Source organism: Balaenoptera acutorostrata, chromosome 1, assembly GCF_949987535.1.
Source record: "Balaenoptera acutorostrata chromosome 1, mBalAcu1.1, whole genome shotgun sequence".
NCBI lineage: Eukaryota > Metazoa > Chordata > Mammalia > Artiodactyla > Balaenopteridae > Balaenoptera > Balaenoptera acutorostrata.
Genome location: NC_080064.1, coordinates 35,767,545 through 35,791,456, shown reverse-complemented (window position 1 = coordinate 35,791,456; position 23,912 = coordinate 35,767,545). Strand labels below are relative to the sequence as shown.

The 23,912-nt window shown below is 49.7% G+C and overlaps 1 protein-coding gene across 1 annotated transcript in view; it reads right to left on the bottom strand.

The window, feature by feature from the left end:
* Positions 1 to 23,912, bottom strand: part of CFAP57 (cilia and flagella associated protein 57) — a 75,946-nt gene that overhangs the window by 5,558 nt on the left and 46,476 nt on the right. The window contains exons 15-21 of the mRNA XM_007164632.2: positions 22,379 to 22,552; positions 21,190 to 21,348; positions 17,990 to 18,133; positions 11,676 to 11,792; positions 10,213 to 10,347; positions 9,988 to 10,131; positions 2,002 to 2,134 (exon numbers count right to left, since the gene is read on the bottom strand). Coding sequence (XP_007164694.2) covers positions 2,002 to 2,134; positions 9,988 to 10,131; positions 10,213 to 10,347; positions 11,676 to 11,792; positions 17,990 to 18,133; positions 21,190 to 21,348; positions 22,379 to 22,552 — 1,006 coding nt within the window. The remainder of the gene's footprint in view (positions 1 to 2,001; positions 2,135 to 9,987; positions 10,132 to 10,212; positions 10,348 to 11,675; positions 11,793 to 17,989; positions 18,134 to 21,189; positions 21,349 to 22,378; positions 22,553 to 23,912) is intronic.

Sequence of the window (23,912 nt, the reverse complement as noted above, 5' to 3'; positions counted from 1 at the left end):
AGAGCGACAGTTGTTCAAGTCAGGGAATGAATTCATGGGGATTCATTAGAATTTCTCTCAATTTTTGTCTGTCTGATAGTTTCCATCATAGTAATAAGAAGAACCTGGCTATATCATACAGCATCCTGAGGAGGTCTCAACCAGTTATTTGCTAGGCCACTGGGGCATATTTGAAATATTTTTTTAAAAGAGAAGTTTTGTGATTGTTCACAGACACATCTATGCTTCACCTCCAACTGAAGATGGTTTCACCTCTAAGAAGTCAAGTTCTGTCTTTTTCTTTTTTTTTTAACAGATTGATTAATTAAATTAAATTAATTTATTTATTTGGCTGTGCCATGCATCTTGTGGGATCTTAGTTCCCTGACCAGGGATTGAACCCTGGCCCTCGGCAGTGAAAGCGTAGAGTCCTAACCACTGGGCCGCCAGGGAATTCCCAAGTTCTCAGTCTTTTTTTTTTTTTTAAATTAATTAATTAATTTTATTTATTTGTTTTTGGCTGTGTTGGGTCTTCATTTCTGTGCGAGGGCTTTCTCTACTTGCGGCAAGCGGGGGCCACTCTTCATCGCAGTGTGCGGGCCTCTCACTATTGTGGCCTCTCTTGTTGCGGAGCACAGGCTCTAGATGCGCAGGCTCAGTAATCGTGGCTTACGGGCCCAGCTGCTCCACGGCATGTGGGATCTTCCCAGACCAGGGCTCGAACCCGTGTCCCCTGCATTAGCAGGCAGACTCTCAACCACTGCACCACCAGAGAAGCCTCTCAGTCTTTTTAACACATGCTGTGCTCTTATGTCAGTTCTTCAGAGCTAATATTGTTTCGGGTACTACTCACAGAGTTCACCCTATCAAGTTCAACTCTAACGGCAATGGCGTATGAGACAACAATTATATATATATATATATATATATATATATATATATATATATATATATATACACATACATATATATATATATATACATATATATATATATATATATAAAATTTGTAACAGTTCAAGACTCACAAACAGTTATGAAAATAGTGCAGAGCTCCTGTGTATCCTTCAGCTACCCTCCGCCAATGATAATATCTTGCATAACCATATTACATGAGGTGGCTGATATTTGAAAGACCCAGTCCACAGCTGTGGAATGTTTCAGTTCATTAGGGTTTCTAAGCTTTATTCCTGAAGGTAAACCACCAGAAAACAATATACTTGAACTACGTTGGCTTAATTTTCCACAGTAATACCGTATACTCTTGTTTTTTATTGACTGTCCAGATAAGAAATGGACATCTGAAGAATGTTTTTTATTGTCTGAAAACCTACCATTAAAGACTGTCAATTATGTTGTTCAATATCCCTTTTGTAAGTCTCCATGTATTTAGTTTCTCACAGAACTTAGTACCAGGGAAAGGTTTGTTCCTCCAGAAAAAAACTTCCTTTCCCCATATGAGAGCTATGTAAACTATCATATTTTTTCCCTTTTTGTCTTGGCTATCAGAAATTCAGAGGAATTTTATAACTGCAATAACTAACTCATTTAATATTTTTAATATAATTCTTTCCCCTCTCCCTTTAAGTTGTTTCTGGTCCTTATTTTTGCCTTTATTTTCATCGTACAGGTCCACAATCCTTGATCCACAATTGTAAAATGCAAAAAGCTTTAAAAATGGAAAGCATTTTTAAATTCATGAAGTTTAGTGCGAATATTCATATGTTTCACTACCGAATAGTATGTTCTTCCTAAGATCTGAAAGATTCTGAATTCTGAAACCTTTGCTAACCCCAAGAATTCTGGATTTGTGAGTGTTTGAATGTGGCAGGGTCCTCACAAATCCTTTGAAGAGCAGGCGCGTGGCATGCAGAGGTGCCCAGGAGGCCATGGGGTGGATGTGAGCTGATACAGGAGGAAACTCAGGAGAGGCAGCTTTGAAAGCCAAAAGGAGACCTGCTCGCGGCTGCCATTGGTCCCTGGATCCCAGTGCCCATCTTTCTTGACCACTGGTGACATTACCTGTCTCTGGAACGTCTTGTGGTTGAATTTTCTTGGTCAGTTTCAGGGCTGCTTCAAGGTCATAGACTTGGGAGCGGGTGAACTTCAGCTCTCTGCGGAGCTCATTAATCTCCTTGATCAGGGAGACATTTTCCTATAGAGAAGAAGGAGGAGAGAGTGAGTGTAGATGGATAAGTGGTCAGTGGGCACAGGACCTGCTCTGGCCTGGGGCTAAGGGTGTGGGGAAGAGTCAATGTTGGTCCTGGACCCAGATTACGTCTCTGGTGCCTCTACTGCTGCATGAGTCTTTATCCTGGCTCATGGATCAGCCTCTTGAGCTAACAGCTGACTTACCTTCAGGTGGACTCTGGCAAAGTTAGCTACAGGCAGTGTGCACCATTCCCATCCATCCAGGCTCTTCCCATCCGTAGCAACAGCAATGCTTTTCTAAGCACTTTTCATGAACTTAATGCATTGAAGTTTCATAATAACCCTATGCATAGATTCTATTACAACCACAGTATTAGAGAAAACTGAGGTACAGAGAGGTGATGTAACTTACCCAAATTACATAGATAGCAAGTGGCAGAGCCAGGATTCTGACCCAGTCTGGCTCCAGAGCTCTGAGCTCTTAAGTACTGTGCTACACTTTGTTTTTTTCCATTCATTTGTTGAACCTACATTTATATGGTATCTGCTGCATCCCCGGGATGCAGACAGAAATAAGACATGGTTTCTGCTCTCAGCAGCATACGGTTTACTGAGGAATAAAGAAAAGTAAATGGATAATTAACATTTGCTACAGCCACTGGAAGTTCACTTCTCTCGTTAGTGTTTGATAAATATCCATCCATCCAATGTTTATTGAGTACTTATTATGTGCCAGGCACTGTGCTGATCCTGAGGCGTATATATAGAGAAAGTAAGACTTGGCCTCTGTTCTTGAGGAGTTTAGGGTTTAGTGAGGGGTCTGGGCACACTTTAGTGAGGAGGCCACCTTGCTGGGATGGAGGAGGGGGACACAGAGGAAAGGCACTTAGCTCTGCCCGAATGACCGGGGTGGATTCCTAGGAACTGACCCCTGGGCTGAGGCTTGACAGAGTTACGAAGGAGAAGGTAAAGGGGGTCCCAGATCACTGGAATGGCAGGAGAAAGGCACAGAATGACACGGCAGGTGTGTGGGGTGACCTGCAGCAGTTCTGTGTCACGGGAGTGCGAGGTGAGAGGAGTAGAGAGGCGTGTGGGGCAGGGCCCGCTGCAGGCCAGGTGGAGGGGCTCTGCGCTCTGGGACCAAGCAGTCTCTTCTCTCTTGCCTTGCCTTCCTTTTCACACTCAGCACAGGAGCCCCAGGGGAGGCTCCATGGAGGCGTCCCTCCCACCATGGACCGCTCTGCTCTTGGAGCCCACGGCCTCAGTGCTCAGCATGTCCGCCACAGCACCCCTCATAGGACTATGCACGAATCGCCTGAGGATCCGGTTAGATGTGGCTTCTGACTCAGCAGGCCTGGAGCTGCTCCTGAGATTCTGCGTTTCTAACCAGGTCCCAGGAGATGCTGCCCTGGGTAGTAGCAAGGCCCTCGAGGGTCTGAGTACCAACAAAGGCAAACACTGACCAAATCTACATAAGACGAACCTGTGCCAGAAACAAACTGTGCTTCCACTTGGGACGCTGTCTCTGGAGTGGTGAGTGTGGAGTCTGAGCCCAGAGGACAGGGTGATGCCAAGCGCTGCCGTCAGCGAGCAGGACAAGCCTTCTCTGTTATGGGGATGTGAACTGCAGACACCCCGAGAGTTCTTCCCTCCAGAGCCTTTTTAATTAGGCAGATCAGATCTACCTTCAGATTTTCGGTATTTTGCTTAATTTCACTCTTCCTCATTAAAAAAAAATGTTCTCCGGATGAAATGCCCAATTATTACCAGTCCCTCATTGGATGAAATGCCCAATTATTACCAGTCCCTCATTCACAGGCTCGGGTTTGTGCCTGTTTTTCTATAAAGTCAGCAGGTTTTCTCCTGATATTTTACCCTTTTAACCAGCCCAGGCCTTGGTGATGCATAGCCCACATTTTCTTTCCAGATGCTCTGTTTCCTCCCCCTGGAATTTCTCCATGCTGACTTTATATCATGACATAATCACTTAAGTACATATTTATTGGATTCTAAGACCTTGGACTCTGCCTGGCCTGTAAGAGGTGCTCAATAAATATTTGTGGAAGGGATAAGCAAATGGATAACTAACACAGTGGATACCAAGTTGAATAAGATGAATCTTGTAAACCAGGAAATTACAAACCAGGGGGTAAACGTTGAGCAGGGGAGACCAGACAGAAGGGAGTCTTAGGAGAGCCACAGGGAACTCCTGGGCACCCCAGCCTACTCAGGGGCTCTCCCCACCCCTCCTCTTAGCTGGCATCACTTAGCTTCACTTCCCCTGCTTCATTCAATTAAATAATAGTAATCAGAATAAAGATTGGAGACTGAAAGTGCCATTTCCCCAGTTCTCTCCAGAAACATTTTTAGGTACTTCTTCCCGGTCAACCTCCATTCACTTTGTCACTCAATCCTGTCGCCTTTGTGTCTGAACTGAATCTCATGTTCATTCATAACCAGCTCTCAGCATCTTTCACCTCTACTACTGTAATGGCCCCACGTGGAGCCCCCGCCATTCTCTCCACCCTGACAACCCTGTCGCCACGATTGGGACTTCAGGCTCCTGGTACCTTTTTGATATGCATGTTTCTGACGCCACTGCCAGCCCTGGACACCTCCATGAGGCTGGTCACCTAAGACAGGTCTCCAGAACACGACTCAGGCCTCACTAGAGTGTGATTGAGGCCCAGGACTCAATGCAGCCCGATTCCTCTGCTCTGTTCATTCGTTCATTCATAAAAACAGAAAGCCTATTAGGTGCTTATTGTGCCAGACAGTGGGAGGCCCAGCTTGGATCCAGTGCAGAGAGATGCCCCGCGGGGCGGTCACCAGTGTGAGGAAGCCTCCCTGTGGAGCCTGGGGGAGGGGCGGTGCAGGGAAGAGTGTTTCAGGCCCCGAGCCAAGAGGGAGCAAGCAGGGTCTGAGCCGCCAAATGCCTGATGACGATGATAATAACAAGATAACAACTCCAAGGGTGGACTAGATTCCTGCACTGTGTCAGACACTTTGCATACACAGCCTCGTATAATCCCTTCAACCACCTCAGGAGGAAGTATTATGGGATTCAGTTTCATATGAGGAAGCCGAGGCCGTGCATGGGTGGCGGAGCTGGGATTCGAATCTGGTGGCGTCCGCCCCCAGGTGCCTTGATGCCTCTGACTGCTGCCTCCCAGACTCCACTCTCTCACCTCTGCTGTAGGTCACCTCCGTCAACACCTCACATAGTATGGAGGCCGAGGGAGCCCCTGAAAAGTACAAGTGGGGCGGCCTTAAGAGGGCTTTCTGGGGTGGTCTGTGTTCTGAGGAGTCCAGAGGCCACACTGAGGTCAACTGTGAGTGCCTTGGGTAGTTTTGTGAAGTCAAAACGTGAATGCAACAGGTTTGCTGAGCTTTCTGTTCTTTTTTTTTTTTTTTTTTTTTTATAAAAATCTTTATTTATTTATTTTTGGCTGTGTTGGGTCTTCGTCTCTGTGCGAGGGCTTTCTCTAGTTGTGGCAAGCGGGGGCCATTCTTCATCGCGGTGCGCGGGCCTCTCACTACGCGGCCTCTCTTGTTGCGGAGCACAGGCTCCAGACGCGCAAGCTCAGTAGTTGTGGCTCACGGGCCTAGTTGCTCCACGGCATGTGGGATCTTCCCAGACCAGGGCTCGAACCCGTGTCCCCTGCATTGGCAGGCAGATTCTCAACCACTGCGCCACTAAGGACTCCCGAGCTTTCTGTTCTTGATGCCCGCTTGGTCAGGACGGCCTACAAAGGCCCCTCTGATCCTCCAGACCCCCAGCCAGCTCCTCTGGCACGGAAAATCTGACCTGGGTCCATCGAGCGCCAGAACTTGGGGCATATGAGAGAGGCTGGCTCGGGGATACTAAGGTCTGTTTATATAGAAAGGCTTCTGAGGGCTTCCCTGGTGGCGCAGTGGTTGAGAATCTGCCTGCTAATGCAGGGGACACGGGTTCGAGCCCTGGTCTGGGAAGATCCCACATGCCACGGAGCAGCTGGGCCCGTGAGCCACAATTGCTGAGCCTGCGCGTCTGGAGCCTGTGCCCCGCGACGGGAGGGGCCGCGATCCGCGCACCGCGATGAAGAGCGGTCCCCGCACCGCGATGAAGAGTGGCCCCCGCTTGCCGCAACTGCAGAAAGCCCTCGCACGAACCGAAGACCCAACACAGCCAAAAATAAATAAATAAATAAATAAAATCAAGTAAAAAAAAAAAAAAAAACTTTGCCTCTTTTAAAAAAAAAAAAAAAAAAAAAGAAAGGCTTCTGAACAAAGAGGCTATGCCAAGCTGTCCAGGACTGCCTTTGGTTGAGGGCAATGCCAGAGAGCCTCACACGGGAACCGACTGACAGAACTTCGGACTCCGAGGGAGAAGGGCGCAGAAAGGAAATGCCTAGAGCACCCCCTACTGGCCTACCTTGAGTTGACACCTTTAAGAATGCAGCAGGGTCTGGTTAGTGTGGAAAAAGCAGGCAATGGATTTATTCCGATAACTTGGGAGCCCCACTCAGTGGCGTCTTTCCAGAGCCCACAGTTGGTGGGATCGCCATCTGCCTAACTGCACAAATGAACCATTTCTCCACTCCTCTTTCAGCCTTCCTCTCACATCTAACCAGACACTTCTATTCATCATCTCTGCTCTGAAACATCTGACATCACAACTTTCCCCTCCCGAGGCCTGTCATCTCCCTTTAACATGAGAGTCATCTTCGAAAGGGTTTTCCTGCCACTTGCCTTTCCCCACCTGTCTTTCCCCCCTGCCCATTGAAGTAACCTTTCCAGAACAGATAACACCCCTACCTACTTCAGAAACCTTAGGGGGCACCAACTTATAAAATAAACTTCATGCTTCTTGTGTGACACGGAAAGCCCTTTCAACGTGACCCTAAGCTACCTACTGTTCCAAAGGGCCCTTCCTCCCTGCCCCCATGCTCTGCAGTAAAGTTACGTCAGGGGATTCCTGGGTCCCCAAACACCCCACAGGCCTCTCTCTTCTCTGACTGTTCTCAGGTTGTGTCCTCGGCCTGGAAGGCTCTTCCCCCATTGCTCCCTGACCCCCTCTACTCACCCTTCAAGACCCAGCTCAAATGCCATGCCCCCTAGCTGAAGCCCCCCTCTCCGGTGAGCTTACCGCCCTGGATGCGCTGTATGGAGCAGTGCTTATCTGTGTCTGGCTCAAGTTCCCTAGTTGAGCTCCCTGAGAGTAGGCAAGCCATCACATTAATCTGGGAATCCTCCACGGCCAGCTCGCAGCTTGGCATGTAAGAAGCCCGCAAAATACGTGTCCTGAATGAATAAAGTACGTGTCCTAGATGTTTGTATTCCATTGCAACTCTTATTTTAGTATCGGCAATCATGCTGGAGAATGAACGAGGAGGCCCCGTGCTCCTATCTGAACATATAAATGAGACAGCGACCTCACTTCCTATGTTTCCTAACAAGTTTCTCTCAGATGCCATGTCTGCCCCAGCCTTCCTCAGCCTTTTGAGACTTAAGTGTCAGGGCCTTGGTACCTGCAGATGCAGCTCCTTACAAACGCATACCAAAGCAACGGGCACCCCGGACCACCAGCTGGGGGGTCTGGGATCAGTTGTACTGTCCCATCTTCCGTGCCTCAAGGCCATGGGCACTCCCAGTCCATCCTGTGATGGCCTTCCAGGCTCTCTTACTAGATTTTGCCTTGGTTCTTGAGTAAGTCTTTTGCTCGGAAGAAGGGAAGGAAAATAGCATTTTTGGAGCACCTGTTCTGTACAGGGCCAGTGGCCAACGCTTGACATTAGTTAGCTCACTCAGTCCTTGCAGTAACTAGCTGAGGTTGGTGTTTTCTTCCTCTCTTACAGATAGGAAGGCGGCTCCTGGAGAAGTTCAGGACCCCCCCCCCCCCGCCACCGAGCAAGACTGGCCAGCAGGAGGGTAAACTGGGTCTGTACCAAGACAGGGCTGTGCTCTTTTCTCCAGGCCCGCCACCTTGCCTGGCCCTTAAGACCAAAGAAGGAAACAATTTTTATCATCCAGAACAGTAGTGTTGAAAGCTTATCTTTTTTTACGTCTTCCAAACAAAATCTTATGCAGAGCCCACTGCAATAAGCAAGGAGTCTCCCTGGTTGAGCAGGTGCTGGGCACCCAGAGCCCTGCGTCCTGACCCCCCTCTTGCCCCCTGCAGTTGTCTGTGGCACTTCTGTGCTTCCACAGGGCTCCGCAGCACACAGGTTTACAATGCTGCTTGAGCAAACACTCTCCGGGGTTCTCCCTGCTGATGGCGCCCTCTGCCAGCCACCAGGGAGTGGTAGCGCTGGGCAGAAGCCCTGCTTGGGTCTCCTCTGCTCCCGCTACCCCGACTCTCACCCTGGCCCAGCAGGAGTGGGCATGTGGCCCCTGGGGAATGGGGGAGCAAAAGAGGCCCTTCTGCCTGTCCTGAGCAGCCTCGTGCTGACGCTTACACCCTCACCTAGGCTGTGGTCTTTACTCTCTTTCCTTTTCCTTCTTCTCCTAGGATTGACGTTTGCTTTGGGTGTCTTGTTGGCATGGAGAAAGGGACCCTTGGAGGACCCCTCAGGCCTGTGCTCTGGTGGCAAGTCACAGATAAGAGCTCAGCAATGTCACCAGTTGACAACCACTCCTGCAGTCTCCATGGTCCCCCTGCCCCGCAGGCTGCACTGCAGTGCCCCTGGGGACTCTGCATGCTTGGGAGCGCTCGAGACCCTTAGCAATGGCTCTGTGTATCAGCTGCTGGTGCCTAAGGGTCCCACCAATTGAATTTACTCCTATCTCTGGGCCTCTGACTGCTTTCATGGCTCAGGAGCTGGGCAGTGGGCTGCTTGATGGTGTGGGCTGCTTTTAAGCAGGGGCTGGTTGTAAGGTGGCATGAGACCTGCCGTGCCTGGGGTTGGCCTGAATTGCAGTGTGCTCTGCCCAGCTGTGTTCGGAACTGATTTGTTTCAATCCAACTGCAGCCCATCCCCATTCCAGCATTTTAATTACAGCATTAAAGAAATAGAAACATGAAAAGGTACATGCCTTATAAATGTGATTCTGATGTTCTCTTTTGATATTAAGTCACATTAATTGCCTCAGGTGATACGGATACCCAAAGAGAAATTGGCAGCAGAATCCTGCCTGGCAGTCTGATAGTGTGTATAAGTGGAGGTGGCAGTAATGGGGTTAGGCTCTCTGAACGGCCCTAGGAAGAGTCCGGGGAGGTGGGCTTGGAGAGCTCATTAAAGCGCGCCTGGGGAGGCCAACACTTAGGGTGGGTGTGGTTGGCTCAGGACCCGAGAGATAAGAGTAGGGACCTGAGGCACCAGAAAAGCTGGAGGAGGTGGGAGGAGATGGGCATGTTCCCAGGAGAGAACTTGGCCAGCAGGGACCATGTGATACAGGTAGCAGAATAAAAAGCAGCAAAACAAAGTAAGGTGAAACAAGAGCTGGAAACAGAAAAGAGGAGAAGGAAGAGAGTAACTTGGAGAGCTAAAGTCACGTGGCCGAAGTCCAGAGGGGACAGGGGTCAAGGAGAGGAGTGAGGCAGGATGCAGGAGTGCTTTGGATAAAGATGGGGGTAGAAAAAAGAAACGGGTGGCTGGTGAAGTGAGATGGGGCAGAAATGAACGAACCTTGGAGGGGCAGGAGTGGGCATGGAAATGCCTAGAAAACCTCCTTGGTGGGGCTCTGGGCCATGGTCACCGCCAGGACAAGCTCTGGGGGGTCAGAGGAGACAGGTCAAAGAAGGAGCTTTGGAGAAAGCTAGTGGGTCCCTTGGACATTTGGGGAACCCTGAGGACAGTGGTCTTGGAGGGGCCCTTGACAGGCTCTCTTGTGTCTGACGGCCCAGCCTCGAGGGAGCTGAGGGGCGCGTGCGGGTACCTGCATGATGCGGACATAATCCGCGCGGTGCAGCTCACTCTCCTTGACCACCTTCTTCTTGAGAGTGGCCAGGCTCCTCTCCAGGTGCTCCCGCTGACGGGTGTACTCCTGCTGCAGGTCCGAGTTCAGCCCTGTGATCTCCACCTGATGGGGCAGGAGGGGCTCACCGTGAGGGAGGGGAGAGCCTGGAGGGCAGGGGAGGGCGGAAAGGGAGGCAGAGCTCACCATGTCTGCCCGCTGCACGTACTTCTCAAAGAGAGCGCGGACCTTCTCCTTCAGCTGCCGGGGTTCTTGGAGGTACGCCACGCAGTTGTGAAGGTCCGTCTTAAACCGTTTGACCAGCGCCTCCAAGTCCCGCTCCTGCAAGCAGAGGCATTTACTTCTGGCCCCATAGGGATTCTCCAGGGGCAGGGGCTGCAGCCTTGTGGCTGCTTAAAGGGACAAGAGACACCTCATCTAGGACTTACCGTTGACCACCAGGGGCCACACAGGGCCCAGAGGCCTGGATGGGCACATAGCCCAGAGGGAGAGGCCCTAAAACTCCTGTGCCCCTGGCCTGAACAGTTGCATTTTTAGGAGGCAGCACACACTGATTCCTTTATTGGCTCTGGATTCCTTCCAGGACCACAGGCCTTAAAAGACTAAAAGAGGCGCAAGCGGTCACCTACTCCTTTCGGAGCCAAGATGGACAGCATTGATTCTCTCTTGCAGATCCCTGTGCCAGGGCTTCCCTGCCCCTTTGTTAGCTCACCCAGTGTTTCTCCTGCCTGAGGGCTGCTGTGAGCGGGTAGGGAAGATAATGACAAAATTGAGCAGACTGGTTCATCTGCAAACTTGGGCTACATCCTCCCTCTTCCATCGTGCTTTCTCAGATACCCATCTTCCCTTACCCCTGACCTAGAGAGCCTCTCCTTTTTCTTCACTCCCACAGCTCTTTATTCACGTTCCATAATTTTCAGCCTTGGCTGGCTGATAATTACTATGCACATGCCACAAATCACCTGTCAACCTCTTCAGTTTGTGAAGGGCAGGATCTGTATCAGTTCACGTTGATAGCTCTGCAGCTTCTAGTATTACCTAGTACAGAGTCAATCCTTAACGTGAGGGGTGGAAAAATTCAATCTGATTCTACCAACATTACGAGGTGCTCTGTGCCAGGGGGTGAGGGTGCAGCCAAGTCCTGGCCCAGGACCAGAAGACTGGGTTCCCAGCCCTGGCTCTGTATGTGCTCACTAGCTGTGGGTGCTGGGTGAAGTTTCTAACTTCCTAATCTCTCTGACCTTGCTTTCCCTGCTTATTACATAGAGAGACCGGAATAGGTGATTTCTAGGTCCTCCTAGCTCAACATTGTTTTGGTAGTCAAGGCTTTAACCACCGACTACAGATGACCTCTCTGAGCATGTTCCTTCCCAGGCCACACAAGCCAATGTTGTGAGCATTCCTGTAACACTGGCTTCCCACCTCCTTGATCACTATACCCAAAGTCATTTTATAGTCTCAGATGGATTCAGTCACGTAAATTTACATGAGCCTGAAATAGGGCAGGGCTGTGAGCAAGTGAAGAATGCTAGTTAAAATGGGTGTATCTTAGCTATGGGCTGGCTCTGTCTCTTGGAAGCCAGCTGCCCGTTGCAGACAGGCGCCAGCTCCTGAATCCAAGAGCTGCCAGACTCTGAAAATCCTCACACCTTTTGTCTCTCTCTGTGCATCTCCTGATCAGTAGCTCTTAATTTCTGCCACAATTCTGTGATGTTCAGCTCCAGCTGTGTGTTCTGCTTATGGAAATGCTCCAGTTCAGTTTCCATCTATAGACAACAGGGGAAAAAGAGTCAAGAATAAGAAAGTAAGCCAAAGAAGACATACAGATGGCCAATGGGCACATGAAAAGATGTTCAACATCACTAATTATTAGGGAAATGGAAATCAAAACCACAATGAGATATCACCTCCTGTTAGAATGGCTGTTATCAAAAAGGCAAGAAATAATAAGGGTTAGAGAAGATGTGGAGAAAAGGAAATTCTTGTGCACTATTGGTTGGAATGTAAATTGGTGCAGCCACTATGGAGAACAGTACGGAGATTCCTCAAAAAATTAAGAATAGATATATAACAGAGGATCCAGCTATCCCACTTCTGGGTATTTATCCAAAGAATGCAAAAACACTAATTTGAAAAGATATATGCACCCCTATGTTTATCACAGCATTATTTACAATAGCCAAGATATGGAAGCAACCTAAGTGCCCATCAGTGGAGGAATGGATAAAGAAACTTTGGTACACACACACACACACACACACACACACACACAAATGGAATACTATTCAGCCATAAAAAAGAACGAAATCTTGCCATTTGCAACAATATGGATGGATGCCTTTAGGGTATTATGCTAAGTGAAATAAGCCCAACAGAGAAAGACAAATACTATATGATTTCATTCACATTTGGGATATAAAAGACATGGAAGGAACTTAAAAGTCCATCGACAGATGATGGATAAAGAAGATGTGGTACATATATACAATGGAATATTACTCAGCCATAAAAAAGAATGAAATAATGCCATTTGCAGCAACATGGATGGACCTAGAGGTTATCATATTAAGTGAAGTAAGTCAGAGAAAGACAAATATCATGATATTGCTTATATGTGGAAGCTAAAAAAAGTGATACAAATGAACTTATTTACAAAACAGAAATAGACTCAGAGACATAGAAAACAAACTTATGGTTACCAAAGGGGATAGAGGGGGTGGAGGGGGGGAGATAAATTAGGAGTTTGGGATTAACATCTACACACTACTATATATAAAATAGGTAAATGAGGATCTACTGTATAGCACAGGGAACTATATTCAATATCTTATAATAACCTATAATGGAAAATAACCTGAAAGTTACATGTATAACTGAATCACTTTGCTGTACACTTGAAACTAGCACAACATTGTAAATTAACTATACTTCAATTAAAAAAAACAACAAAAAACAAACAAAATAAATGAACAAACCAAACAAACCAAGCACATAGATACAGAGAACAGAGTAGTGGCTACCAGAGGGAAAAGGGCAGGGCAAGGGCAACATGGGTAAAGGGGAGCAACTCTACGGCGACAGATGGAAACTGTACACACTGTAGTACATATGGAAGTAGAAATATAATGCTGTACACATGAAACTTACATAACGTTATAAACCAATGGTACCTCAATGAAGAAAGTCAGAGAATGAAAATTATATTTGAGAACTGAAGTCTTTCAGTGGGAATGTTTCCCCTGCTACCAGGGCACTTCCCTTCTAGTTCCCACACTGGAAGGAACCTTTCTTCTTATGCCTCGCCGTCCCCAAAGCTCCCCACCCCTTGGCTGATATGTTAACCCAGATCATGTGTTTCTATAGCCCGGCTATGAATTTTTTGCCCTTAGTTTCCCTGTTCCTTCCTTCTTTTCTTGAATTCCTTATAAATTGACTGGAACCTGTAACCTGAGGCAAGGTTCTGCAGAAAAGCAGCTTCCTCATTCTACTTTGTGAAGTTGTGTGAGTGAATCTTGACCCTCTGGGGCCACAAATCATCAGGGCCGAACCTCAAGCAGAAAGTTTTGAGGGACCAGCATGCAGGTGTCCCCAGTCTAAGGCATAAAACAGGAAAGAGGAGGCTGAGAAGGAATCTTTGCCTCATCATTCTGTTGAAAAGGTCTAAAAAGTACAACTTCAGAGGGCCTCATCTTAAAGAAAAAAAAAAGAAGCTACCCATGAGCTTCTGACTCTTTATTCATTGCTACATTGGTATCAACCAAAGACATGTGAGTAACAATCAGAGCTTCTGATTAGAATGAGATCAGCTGTAGGTGAGCTCTCCGTTGATTTAATTCCTGCCAAAAGCAAAGGAGTGCAGCCTGACTGACACGCCGGATCTGGTGGATGCTAGCGTTCCTGTTATTAGAGAGGTTTGCTGACTATTTTGAGGGGGATGGGGAGTTCACTGGGCTTTTTCATGGCTGGATGGAGTAGCCCCTCTAGCTTAACGCAGGCCCTTTGGCCAGATTTCAAGGCTCCCGGCCAACTTCTGGGGTACCAGGAGGCCCTAGGGAGCTGCATCCTGGACAAGAAAGGGCAGCGTTTGGAAGAATGTTAGCCTAATTACTGGAAGCATTTTGTACGAACAGAGTAGCCCTTTGACCCAATGCCTGGCATAAAGGCGGCTCTCAATAAATATTCATATGAATAAATGAATGCATCGAAGGTATAGAAGGCCGAGGGAAGCAAGAGTGGGGGAAGGGAGGAGAGCCTGAAACAACCTGCCTCTGGAAGAATGATAAGATAAACATGCAATGTTGGCAGAGCTATGTGGAGCCGCCTGGTAGAGGACACAGAGCAAGTGTGGATATTTACACAGCTAACGAAAGAATGTATCCCTTAGAAAGGATTGGCAGGCTGTCACAGGCATAGGGATACAGACCTGACTGAGAGGCAGTTTCCATCTTCAAGAAGCCCCGGGTCTAGAGGGATTAGAGGGACGTAAATGAGAAGTTCACGTGGAGCAGGATAAACACCATCGGCAGGCAGGGCAGAAAGGGCCCTGTGCGTGCCCAGTGGAGCTGAGGGGTGGCACCCAGGGGAGGGACGCTCAGTCGGGCTTTGTAGGAGGAATAGGGTTTAAGGACAAGTTGGGAAGCAGAATCTCAGGCAGAGAGAACAGCCATATGCACAGAAAGGACCAGAGGCGCGGGCAGCCTGGCATGTCTCTGCAGGCTGCAAGTGGTCCAGCCACCCCTGGACCTTGGAGGGGTGCATGTGAAGAAGTGGGAGAGGAGCTAGAGGTCAGCTGAGCTGGGTCATGCAGGACCCTGGGGCTGAGGCTCGAATGCTGTGAAGCTCAGCCTTTATCCTGCCAAGAAGTTTAAATAGGTCAGAAGTTTGGCCCTTATCCTGAAAGTTCAGGGAGCCACTGACAGGTCTTACCCAAGGAGTGGCATGATCTGATGTGCACCTTAGAAGGCCTGATGCAGAGGCTCTACCGGAGAGAGCAAGACTGGAGCCAGGCAGCCTGGTAGGGGGCTGCCGCTGTGGCCCAGGTGAGATGCTGGTGCCCCAGACCAAGGAAACGGCCGCTGCAAGAGAGAAAGGGGCTTCTCCAAGGTCTGAGTGCCTGCAGCCGGCTCTGCCTCTTTCTCTACAGTCTTAAAGTCAGCAATGACCAGATTAGGTTAGAAAGGAAGTGATATAAGCAAAGCCTCAAACCACGCTGAGAGTAAAAAGAATCTATTTCATAGAAAGATTGACATAGAAATATGTCAAATTTGAGTAGCTGGTTGGTCAGCCAGGACACTAGCCAGTGAATGGGAACAAGCATCCTTTTCCTGGAGTGGAAATTCCATCTACTCTTCCAGGTGGTACTCAACACATTCAGAGATTCTTAGTGGGGAGGTGGGGCTGGGGAGAGGCATCTTGACCCCCGCCCCACCAGGGGACATGTGGCAACATCTAGAGACATTTTTGGTTGTCATATCTGGGGGAGGGGGAGGACAAACCCCTGGGGGAGGATTGTCTCTACCTCTAGTGGGTAGAGACCAGGGACGCTGCTAAATATCCCACAGTGTACAGGACTGCCCCCTAACAACAAGGATTTATCCACCCCAAAGTGCCAATAGCGCCGAGGCAGAGAAAACCTGCACTAGATGAAGAAATAAAAGAGTGTGAAGTAAAATGATGAGGCTCTGGAAACTCCTGCCCCAGGAAGGAGATAGTCACGTTTCATCAAAGAGAAGCTGGAAGAGTGTCTGTGAGGGGAGGCACTTGAGTCAGGGAAGTTTTCTGTTTTCAGGCACGGACGTCTCAGTTCTACAAAGGAGCCAAGGGCTTGCAGCTTCCTTCTTGCAGCGAAAGGAACTTCACAGGAGGTCCACAGCAGGTGGGCCAAATGGGTGTCTGACCCACAGAGGGAAGCCCCCAGGTCACAGGCCCCTGGGGAAGGAACTGGGCCCAGACATCAGCCCTGGCAGCAACTGGCACCTGGGGTGGGGCAGGAGGGGTCCTGTTTGGCTCGTTCCCAAGGGGGTGGCATACTCCCTGCTGAGGATCAAAGCCGTGGTTGGTCCAGTTACTGAAGGGAACGTGAATAATCTCTCAGGTGTGTTGCAGTGGAAGGCAACCGACCCAACCTTAAGTGCAGTTGACAAATATGTGAGGTGAGGCGGGAGAAGTGGGGCCGTGACTGCCAGGGGCCTGCAGCACATCCGCTTCCCAGGCAGGTAGGGCCCCTGCTCTTTCTCATCTTCTCAGGCTGCCATTCTTGGGCCCTGAGGCCACTCAAGAATGGCAGGAGGGCCAGAGGAGGCAGCTCTGTGGTCAGCTGGGAACATCCTTCCTTATCCCAGAGGCCAGGGAAAAAGTCATCGTCAGAGGACATATCCTCTCTGGATGCCCCAGCCCTGGACTGATCCCACCACGTGGCCTCTTTTCTGGGCCTCCTGGAGAAAAGGCTTTGCTTTTCTCCACGATAGCGCTTGTGGAGCCAATTCTAGTTGGGCCATCAGTACACTCTGCTACCCTTTTAGCTTTGCTCAGCACAGTTAGAGAAGATGGAGGGGGAGCAGGAGGCTATTTTGGAGAGGGTGGCAGGGAAAACCTCCTTGGAGAGGTGACACATGAGCTGAGACGTGAAAGACGCAAAGAAGCCAGTCATGGGAAGATCTGAGAGCCTTCCGGGCAGGGGGAGCAGCACGGCAAAGGTGCTTGTCCTTGGAACTGTCAGAAAGCCTGCAGGCTGGAGCCGGGGAAGGAGCCTGGAGATATGGCTAGAGAGGCTGGTTGAGGTGGGATCACGCAGGGCCTCAGGGGGCCTCTTTAAGGAGTCTGGGCTTCATTCTAGGTGGGAGGAGATACCCCTGGGGGTTTGCTGTGGTCTCTATGTGGAGACCAGACTGGAGGCTGGAGTCAGGTCCAGAAGAGAGATGATGGAGGCTTGGACTGCAGTGATGGCAGCAGAGGGCAAGGAGGGTTGGATCTGAGATATCGTCTGGAAATGGATCCAACAGGCATCGGTGACTTGGATATAGGAGTTAAGAGAAGGGAAGAACCGAGAAGACTTCCACGCTTCTACGTTAAGCACCTGGGTGGATTGTGGTGCCACTGACTGAGAAATGGGGAAACTGGATGAGGGGGAGGTCAGGACCACCCTCGTTCAGATGAACCGTGGACCCCACTGTCAGCTGCTCACCGCCCAGGGTGGGGGGGCTGACAGATAAACACGTCATAAGGAAATGCCCTGTGTACTGGGCAGAGGGGCTGAAGGGGAACACTTGTACCCCACTGGGCTCTCAGAAGCCCTTGTCCCTTGTTTCTGCTCTCCCTCCTCTCTGCCTTCATCCTGTTTGCTTCCCAGAGCACACTCTTAATTTTGCCACTCTCCTGCTCAAGAGCCTTTGATGACTTCCTACTCCTTATCAGATGAAGTCCAAACACCATGGCCTTGCATAGGGCCCCCACCAACATGTTTAGTCTGAGAAAAAAGTGTTGAATCCGGAGGGGTGTACTTTCTGGTGGACAGGCTGGTGGCTGAGTACACATCGCCCCCTGGTGGCTGAAGGCCCAGCAACCGTGGTCCAAATAGGTCCAAAGCCCACCCCAAGGCCCCGGGGGAAGCCAAATCCCAAAGCACTTTGCTTTTGCACCACCGAACCCCCATTGGGCCTTCCCCGTGGCTTCTTCTGCGGAGTGGATGCTGCCCACACCCTGGGAGCAGGGAGGGGCTGTGAGGAGAGCTTCCTTTCTTTTTTCTTTTCTTTTCTTTTTTTTAAAAAATTTTTTTTGCTGCGTTGAACGGCATACGGGATCTCAGTTCCCTGACCAAGGATCAAACCCACGCCCCCTGCAGTGGAAGCATGGGAGTCTTAACCACTGGACCACCAGGGAAGTCCCAGGAGAGCTTTCTTTCATTCCCTCCTGGCCGGCCAGGAATGGTTGGGAAGGAGGCCAGGGGGTCCAGATGGCTTCTCACCTCTTGAATCTGTTCCTTCATCACCTTGATCTCATTCTCTCGAGGTTCTATTTGCTTCTTCAGCTCCTTTATTTTGTAGTCAAGCACAAACTTGAATTTCTCTAGTTCTTGATTTTTCTTTTTCAGATCATAGATTCGCTTCTCCTGTGCGTGAGAGGAGAGAGAAGTTGAGAGAGCTACCAGGAGGCCCTGGTACGGAATCCTTTTAGGCAAAGTGCACAAATCCTGTGACCTCCTGATTGAGGAGGTCACAGACTTCTCCCCTTGCTGGGGACACAAAGGCCGGATCCCCCACCAGGGGGAACCATTGACTTCTTGGCTTCTGTGCCAGGACTTCATTCATTCACTCACCCATTCAGACATAGGTTTTGATCAACTGTGTTTTCCAAAGCTCACCTGGGCAGCATCTCCTGTCCTACATGCTCTTCTACAAGAGAAGAGCGTGCTTCTTATGCTTCTCCATCAGGAGGTGGTGTCTAATTCCCTCCCCTTGCATCTGGCTGGACTTATGGTTTGCTTGTATCCAACGAATGAAACTCAAGTGATGCTGCATAGCTTCCCAGGCTAGCTTGGAAAAGGCCGAGCAGATTCCACCTGGTTCTCTTGGAACACGTGCTCTGGGAGGCCATCTGCTATGTGAAAAGTCCTCCTACACTGAGACCTCCAGGCTGGAGAGCATGTTTGGTGCTCTGTCAACAGTCCCAGCTAAGCTCAGCCTCCCAGCCATGCTGGTCAAGGGGCTGGACATGGGGATGAAGAAGCCACCTTGGATGCTGGTCTTCCAGCCCCCTGCTGCGGGAGTCGCCCAACTGAGGCCCCACTAGGACCCAGACATCGGGGACAAAGACAAGCCAACCCCTTGTACCCTATCCAGATTCCAGACCCACAAAATCTGCAAGCATAATAAAACAGTTGTTTTTCACCACTACGTTTTGGGGTAATTTGTTGCAAGGCAATTGTAGTTGGAATGTAGGTCTATCCATTACCACACATTTACTGCACAAAGATTTTTTGCCAAGGTTGGAGATTCCAAATAGAAATATGCCACAGTTCCTACCCTTACAGAGAAACACACTAGCTGGGAAAGCAGATGTGTCAACAAATGTAAAGCTACACTGTGACAGGTATTGTGGAAGAGGGAGGCACATGGAAGGCGTGGTGTGTATTGAGGGTGCTGAGAACAACTTGTGTGAGTCAGGGTGGTGGTTCATGGGGACAATGAGATGTGAGTCTGGAGGGGAGGAGGGGAGAGAGGCAAGGGTCTTCCATGTTGGGTTAAAGAGTTGAGAATTTATCCAGGAGGCCTGGAGTTGGTAAGCTATAGTGCTCGGGCCAAATCTGACCTGCTGCCTGTTCTCATAAAGCTTTTTTTTTTATACTTAAAAAAAAAAATTATTTATTTATTTTCGCTGCGTTGGGTCTTTGTTGCTGCGCGCAGGCTGTTCTCTAGTTGCAGCGAGCAGGGGTTACTCTTCTCATTGCGGTGGCTTCTCTTGTTGTGGAGCACGGGCTCTAGGTGTGCGGGCTTCAGTAGTTGTGGCACGCGGGCTCAGTAGCTGTGGCTCACAGGCTCTAGAGCACAGGCTCAGTAGTTGTGGCGCATGGGCTTAGTTGCTCCACGGCATGTGGGATCTTCCCGGCCCAGGCCTTGAACCCGTGTCCCCTGCATTGGCAGGCAGATTCTTAACCACTGCGCCACTAGGGAAGCCCATGTTTTCCTAAAGTTTTATTGGAACGTAGCCAAGCCCATTCATCGATGTCTTGTCTATGGCTGATTTTATGCTACTGCGGCAGAACTGAGCAACTGTGGCAGAGACCACACTGCTTGCAAAGGTGAAAATATTTACTACCTTGCCCTTTATAGAAAAAAAATTTTTGCTGCCCCTTGCCACAGGCAGTTGGGACGTGTGAAAGAATTTTAAGTGGAAGAGTGACAATAATTACAGAGTGTGGTGGCAGGGAGCCCGGATGGGAAGTGGGAAGGAAGGCCGTTAGACCCGTTAGAAGGCTGGTGCAATTTTCTAGAGGTCTTAACTTCTTTCTTGTCAAAAACCCCCTTTGAGTTGGGAGGAGCGGTAAATTGGGAGATTGGGGTTGACATATACACACTACTATATATAAAATAGATAACTAATAAGGACCTACTGTATAGCACAGGGAACTCCACTCAATACTCTGTAGTGACCTATATGGGAAAAGAATCTAAAAAAGAGTGGATATATGTATATGTATAACTGATTCACTTTGTTGTACACCTGAAACTAACACAACTTTGTAAATCAACTATACTCCAATAAAAATTAAATTTAAAAAAAAACCCTTTGAGAATCTTCGAAGGGATTTGGTTCCTCCCTAAAAAATGCCCAGATACAAACGCAAACACTCACTTGCAGAAATGATATGTGTCCACTGTCTCATTTCATCCTTATCAGAGCCCCTGAGGGCCGCATCCACAGGTGGGGAAACAAGGCTTGGATTAGTTGCCTGAGGTCCTATGGCCGATTGCAGAGGCTGCCCTGGAACCTAGCTCACTAGGCTGAAACCTGCGTTCTCAACCACCCAGGAGTTGTGTCCAACTAAGGCAGCAATGGCAGAGGGGATGGAGAGGAGGGCACAGAGCCTGGATTTGCTCAGGAGGAGGATATGAGATTTTGGATACAGAGGTGGTGTGCCTCACAAAATGTGATGTGTTTGTTTTAGTGTTTTGTGAGAAAGCCATCCAGAAAACTGATCCCACTTTCTGGGGTATCCAGTGGTTACAGGGCCAACCACGGGGGAGTTCCTCTCTGACCAGGGGGACCACATGGGCGATGGGGTGGGTGAGCTGCCCCCAGTCCATGGGATGGTCACCCTGGGATGCCTGGCGCAGTGGCGAGCAGGGGCCTGGCAGTCAGCACTCAGGTTGTTACCCCAAGTCTGTCATCTATAAACTGTACGACCCGGGGCAAGATACTTACCCCTCGGAACCAGTTTCCTGAGCTATACAACTGGGTTGCTCATGGTCCCTGGGGTTGTTGGGGGAATTGAATACGTGTTTACAGCAGTTAGCCCAGTGCCAAGCACACAGTAGGCACTTCACCCCCCCATCAAGTTCAATAAATGGGTTCCAGGAAGGCAGGGACCCTGTCTCTTGAGCTTTGTCCTCATTGCCTGGGTCCATCTAGGCTGGAGTTGAGGTGGGACACAGCATGCGCCTTTACCTTATCTTGAATCGTCTCGTCTCTTTCCTGGATCTCCCGCTTGAGACCCAGGATGTCCTTCTCCAGGGACTTGATGACTCCTTGCAGCTTCACCTGCTCTCCCTTCAGAATCTCAATGTCGTTGGTTCGCTCTTCAATCTCTTTCTGCAGGCTGCTGAACTAGAGGAAAAAACAGCAACAACAGAGACCACCAGAGCTTGTGAACTCATCTCTGTTCCTCCTGACTGCCTGTAGATTTTAAGAGCTCCGCATCAGAATTTGGGACAGTCAGGAATTTCCCAGGCCAAATGGGACAATTCTGTCCAACAAGATCCAGTCCCGTCCCCTTATGTGAAGAAGGGCTGTCTGCCTTAAGAGGCTCCAGAGAGACCAGTTCCCCCAGCAGATCCAGAGTTTTCCATGACCACATTGACCTTGAAAGGCTGGGATCCATGCCCCATCAAGGTTGCAGAGATTGGGCCCTAACTGATGAGCCATCGTAGTCATGTCCAAGAAGGGAAGATGTGATTGCCCCCTGGATTGACTAGCAGTGTGATTTCTAATAGGAAAGAACATGAGCTTGCTTTGAACTTGGCTTCTCTAAGGCTAAACGTTTCGGGGCAACTGGCAATTCTATAAGGATCCATGAATTGAATGCCTCCTCACTCAGCCATCAGTGACTACAAACATCTCCCCTGCCTTATAACATAAGCATCCTATACTCCCAATCTTTCTCCCACCCACAGAGTCTGAAAAGGAGCACTGCCTGAATCCCTGCACTGAGAGCCTGAGGACACCTCCAGGCGAAGACTTTATCTCACCTCCAAAGACCTAATTTCCACTTTAAATGTTTAACTCTGAAAACTCTAAATCCCACTTGCCAATAAATGAAAGCCCAGGGTGTCCACCAGTGTCACGGTGAACCTCACTGTCCCTGTAAACAGGAAAGAGGAGGGGAAGCCCCGATGGTTACCCCATCAGAGGATGTGGTGAGGATCTGTCTGCCTGTCTGGGCAGGGGGAACCCTCACACCGGCCAGTGCCGCTTTCCGAACCCGCTTGCTGGAGATGAGGACATTCAGGTGGGATCTTGCCAGGTCATCCCGGGGCAGAGCCGCTATCAGCCGGCTCCGTGTCCGTCTGCCCACCCCATGCTTTCTCTGTAGTGAGGCCCTGATCTGCCCCCAGGCCTCTTGCGAACAGCCCGGTACCTTCTTCCTCATGATGCCCGTTTCTCCTTTGAGCCGCAGGTTTGATTCCTTTTCATCCCGAAGCTTCTTCTCATACTTGGTTTTGATATCTTGGATCTCACGGTCTTCATCTTCTTCAATCTGCTTCTTGGTCTCTTCAAACTCGCGCAGCTGGTGCCTGACATCTTCCTGCGCCTGGCTCGGAGAGAGGGAGAGTGTGTGCCCAGGGGACAGGGGACACGCGGCACCCTTATGCTCAGAGGGCCTGGGACGAGGTGAACACACGAGGCCTATCACGGGGATAGGAGACCGAATGTTAGTACAGAAGTGGAAACCAAGTCCATGGGTCCCTTGACCCTTCCACTTTCTTCCTGTCCTTCTGTTTGTCCCCCTTTCCCTATCAGATCAGGCCTTGGGCTCTATCACTTCAACCACTGTCCCACCAACACCCCCCGACCCTGTTCTACCTCTGGTCTTCTTCACACTGACACCAGCCCCCTTCTATCCTTCCTTCACTAAACTTGTGACACTTGTAACTTTATATTTATTTGTGGAATTACTTGATTGTCTCTCCCATTAGATGTAAGTTCCTCGAGGGTAAAACCCCAGTCTCTCACGCCCACCAGGAGTTCCCAGTGTACAGCGCACACTGACACACAGTAGGTACTCAATAAATATCTGAATGAATGAGTAAATCTTTAATTCCACCCTCTCCCTCCTTAATCCAACCAATCCCGTCCTTTTCACCTCTTGAATCCATCCACTTGATGCCTCTGCCACTGCCCAGGCCCCTGTCCTCTCTTGCCTGTTCTGTTGTCAGCCTCCTAGCCAGCCTCCTGCCTCTGGTCATGCCACTCCCCACTTGGAAGCCTTCTCTGGCTCACCCTTGCCCTCACGGTAGAGTCCAGACTCTTGAAACGGGTCCACAGGCTCTCAGGAGGCAGTTCCGGTGCATCTCCCTGGCCTCAGCCATCACTCCCACCCCAAGCTCTCACCAGTGTGCACTAACTTCAGTTCCCCCAGTGTGCATGGCGCTCAGCTGCTGAGCCTTGATACCCACTGTCCCTCTGACTCCAGCGTCTTCCCGTGGCTCTCTCCTATTCTTCCTCTGGCTCTTGGTTCAGCTATCATTTCCCGTGTGGACACTGTACATCCCCCATCACTTTACATTATATTGTAAATGCCTGTTTGACACGGAGGCTCCTTGACGGCAGGGCCACATCTCCACCCACCGCAGTGAACACCCAGCACAGTATCTGGTACATGTCGGTGCTGAATGAGGAAAAGCCTAGAGCCCAGATGCTGGGAAAACAAGCTCTGCCTGGTGGAGTTTGGGGAGGGACTGGGGCAGGGCTCCTCCTTGCTCACTGCTGCCCAGGGGTGGACATTTAGATCACGGTAGAGTCAATGGCTTTCTTCTCACACTGACCCTGGTTTTCTCCCAGGCTGCACGTACCATCCCTAGACTGAGTGTTTTGGAGGTTGAGTGAGACAAGGTGGTTTTAAAACTGGGCTCAATGGCCTCCTGAGAAAGGCTTCTCTTTGCCCATCACGT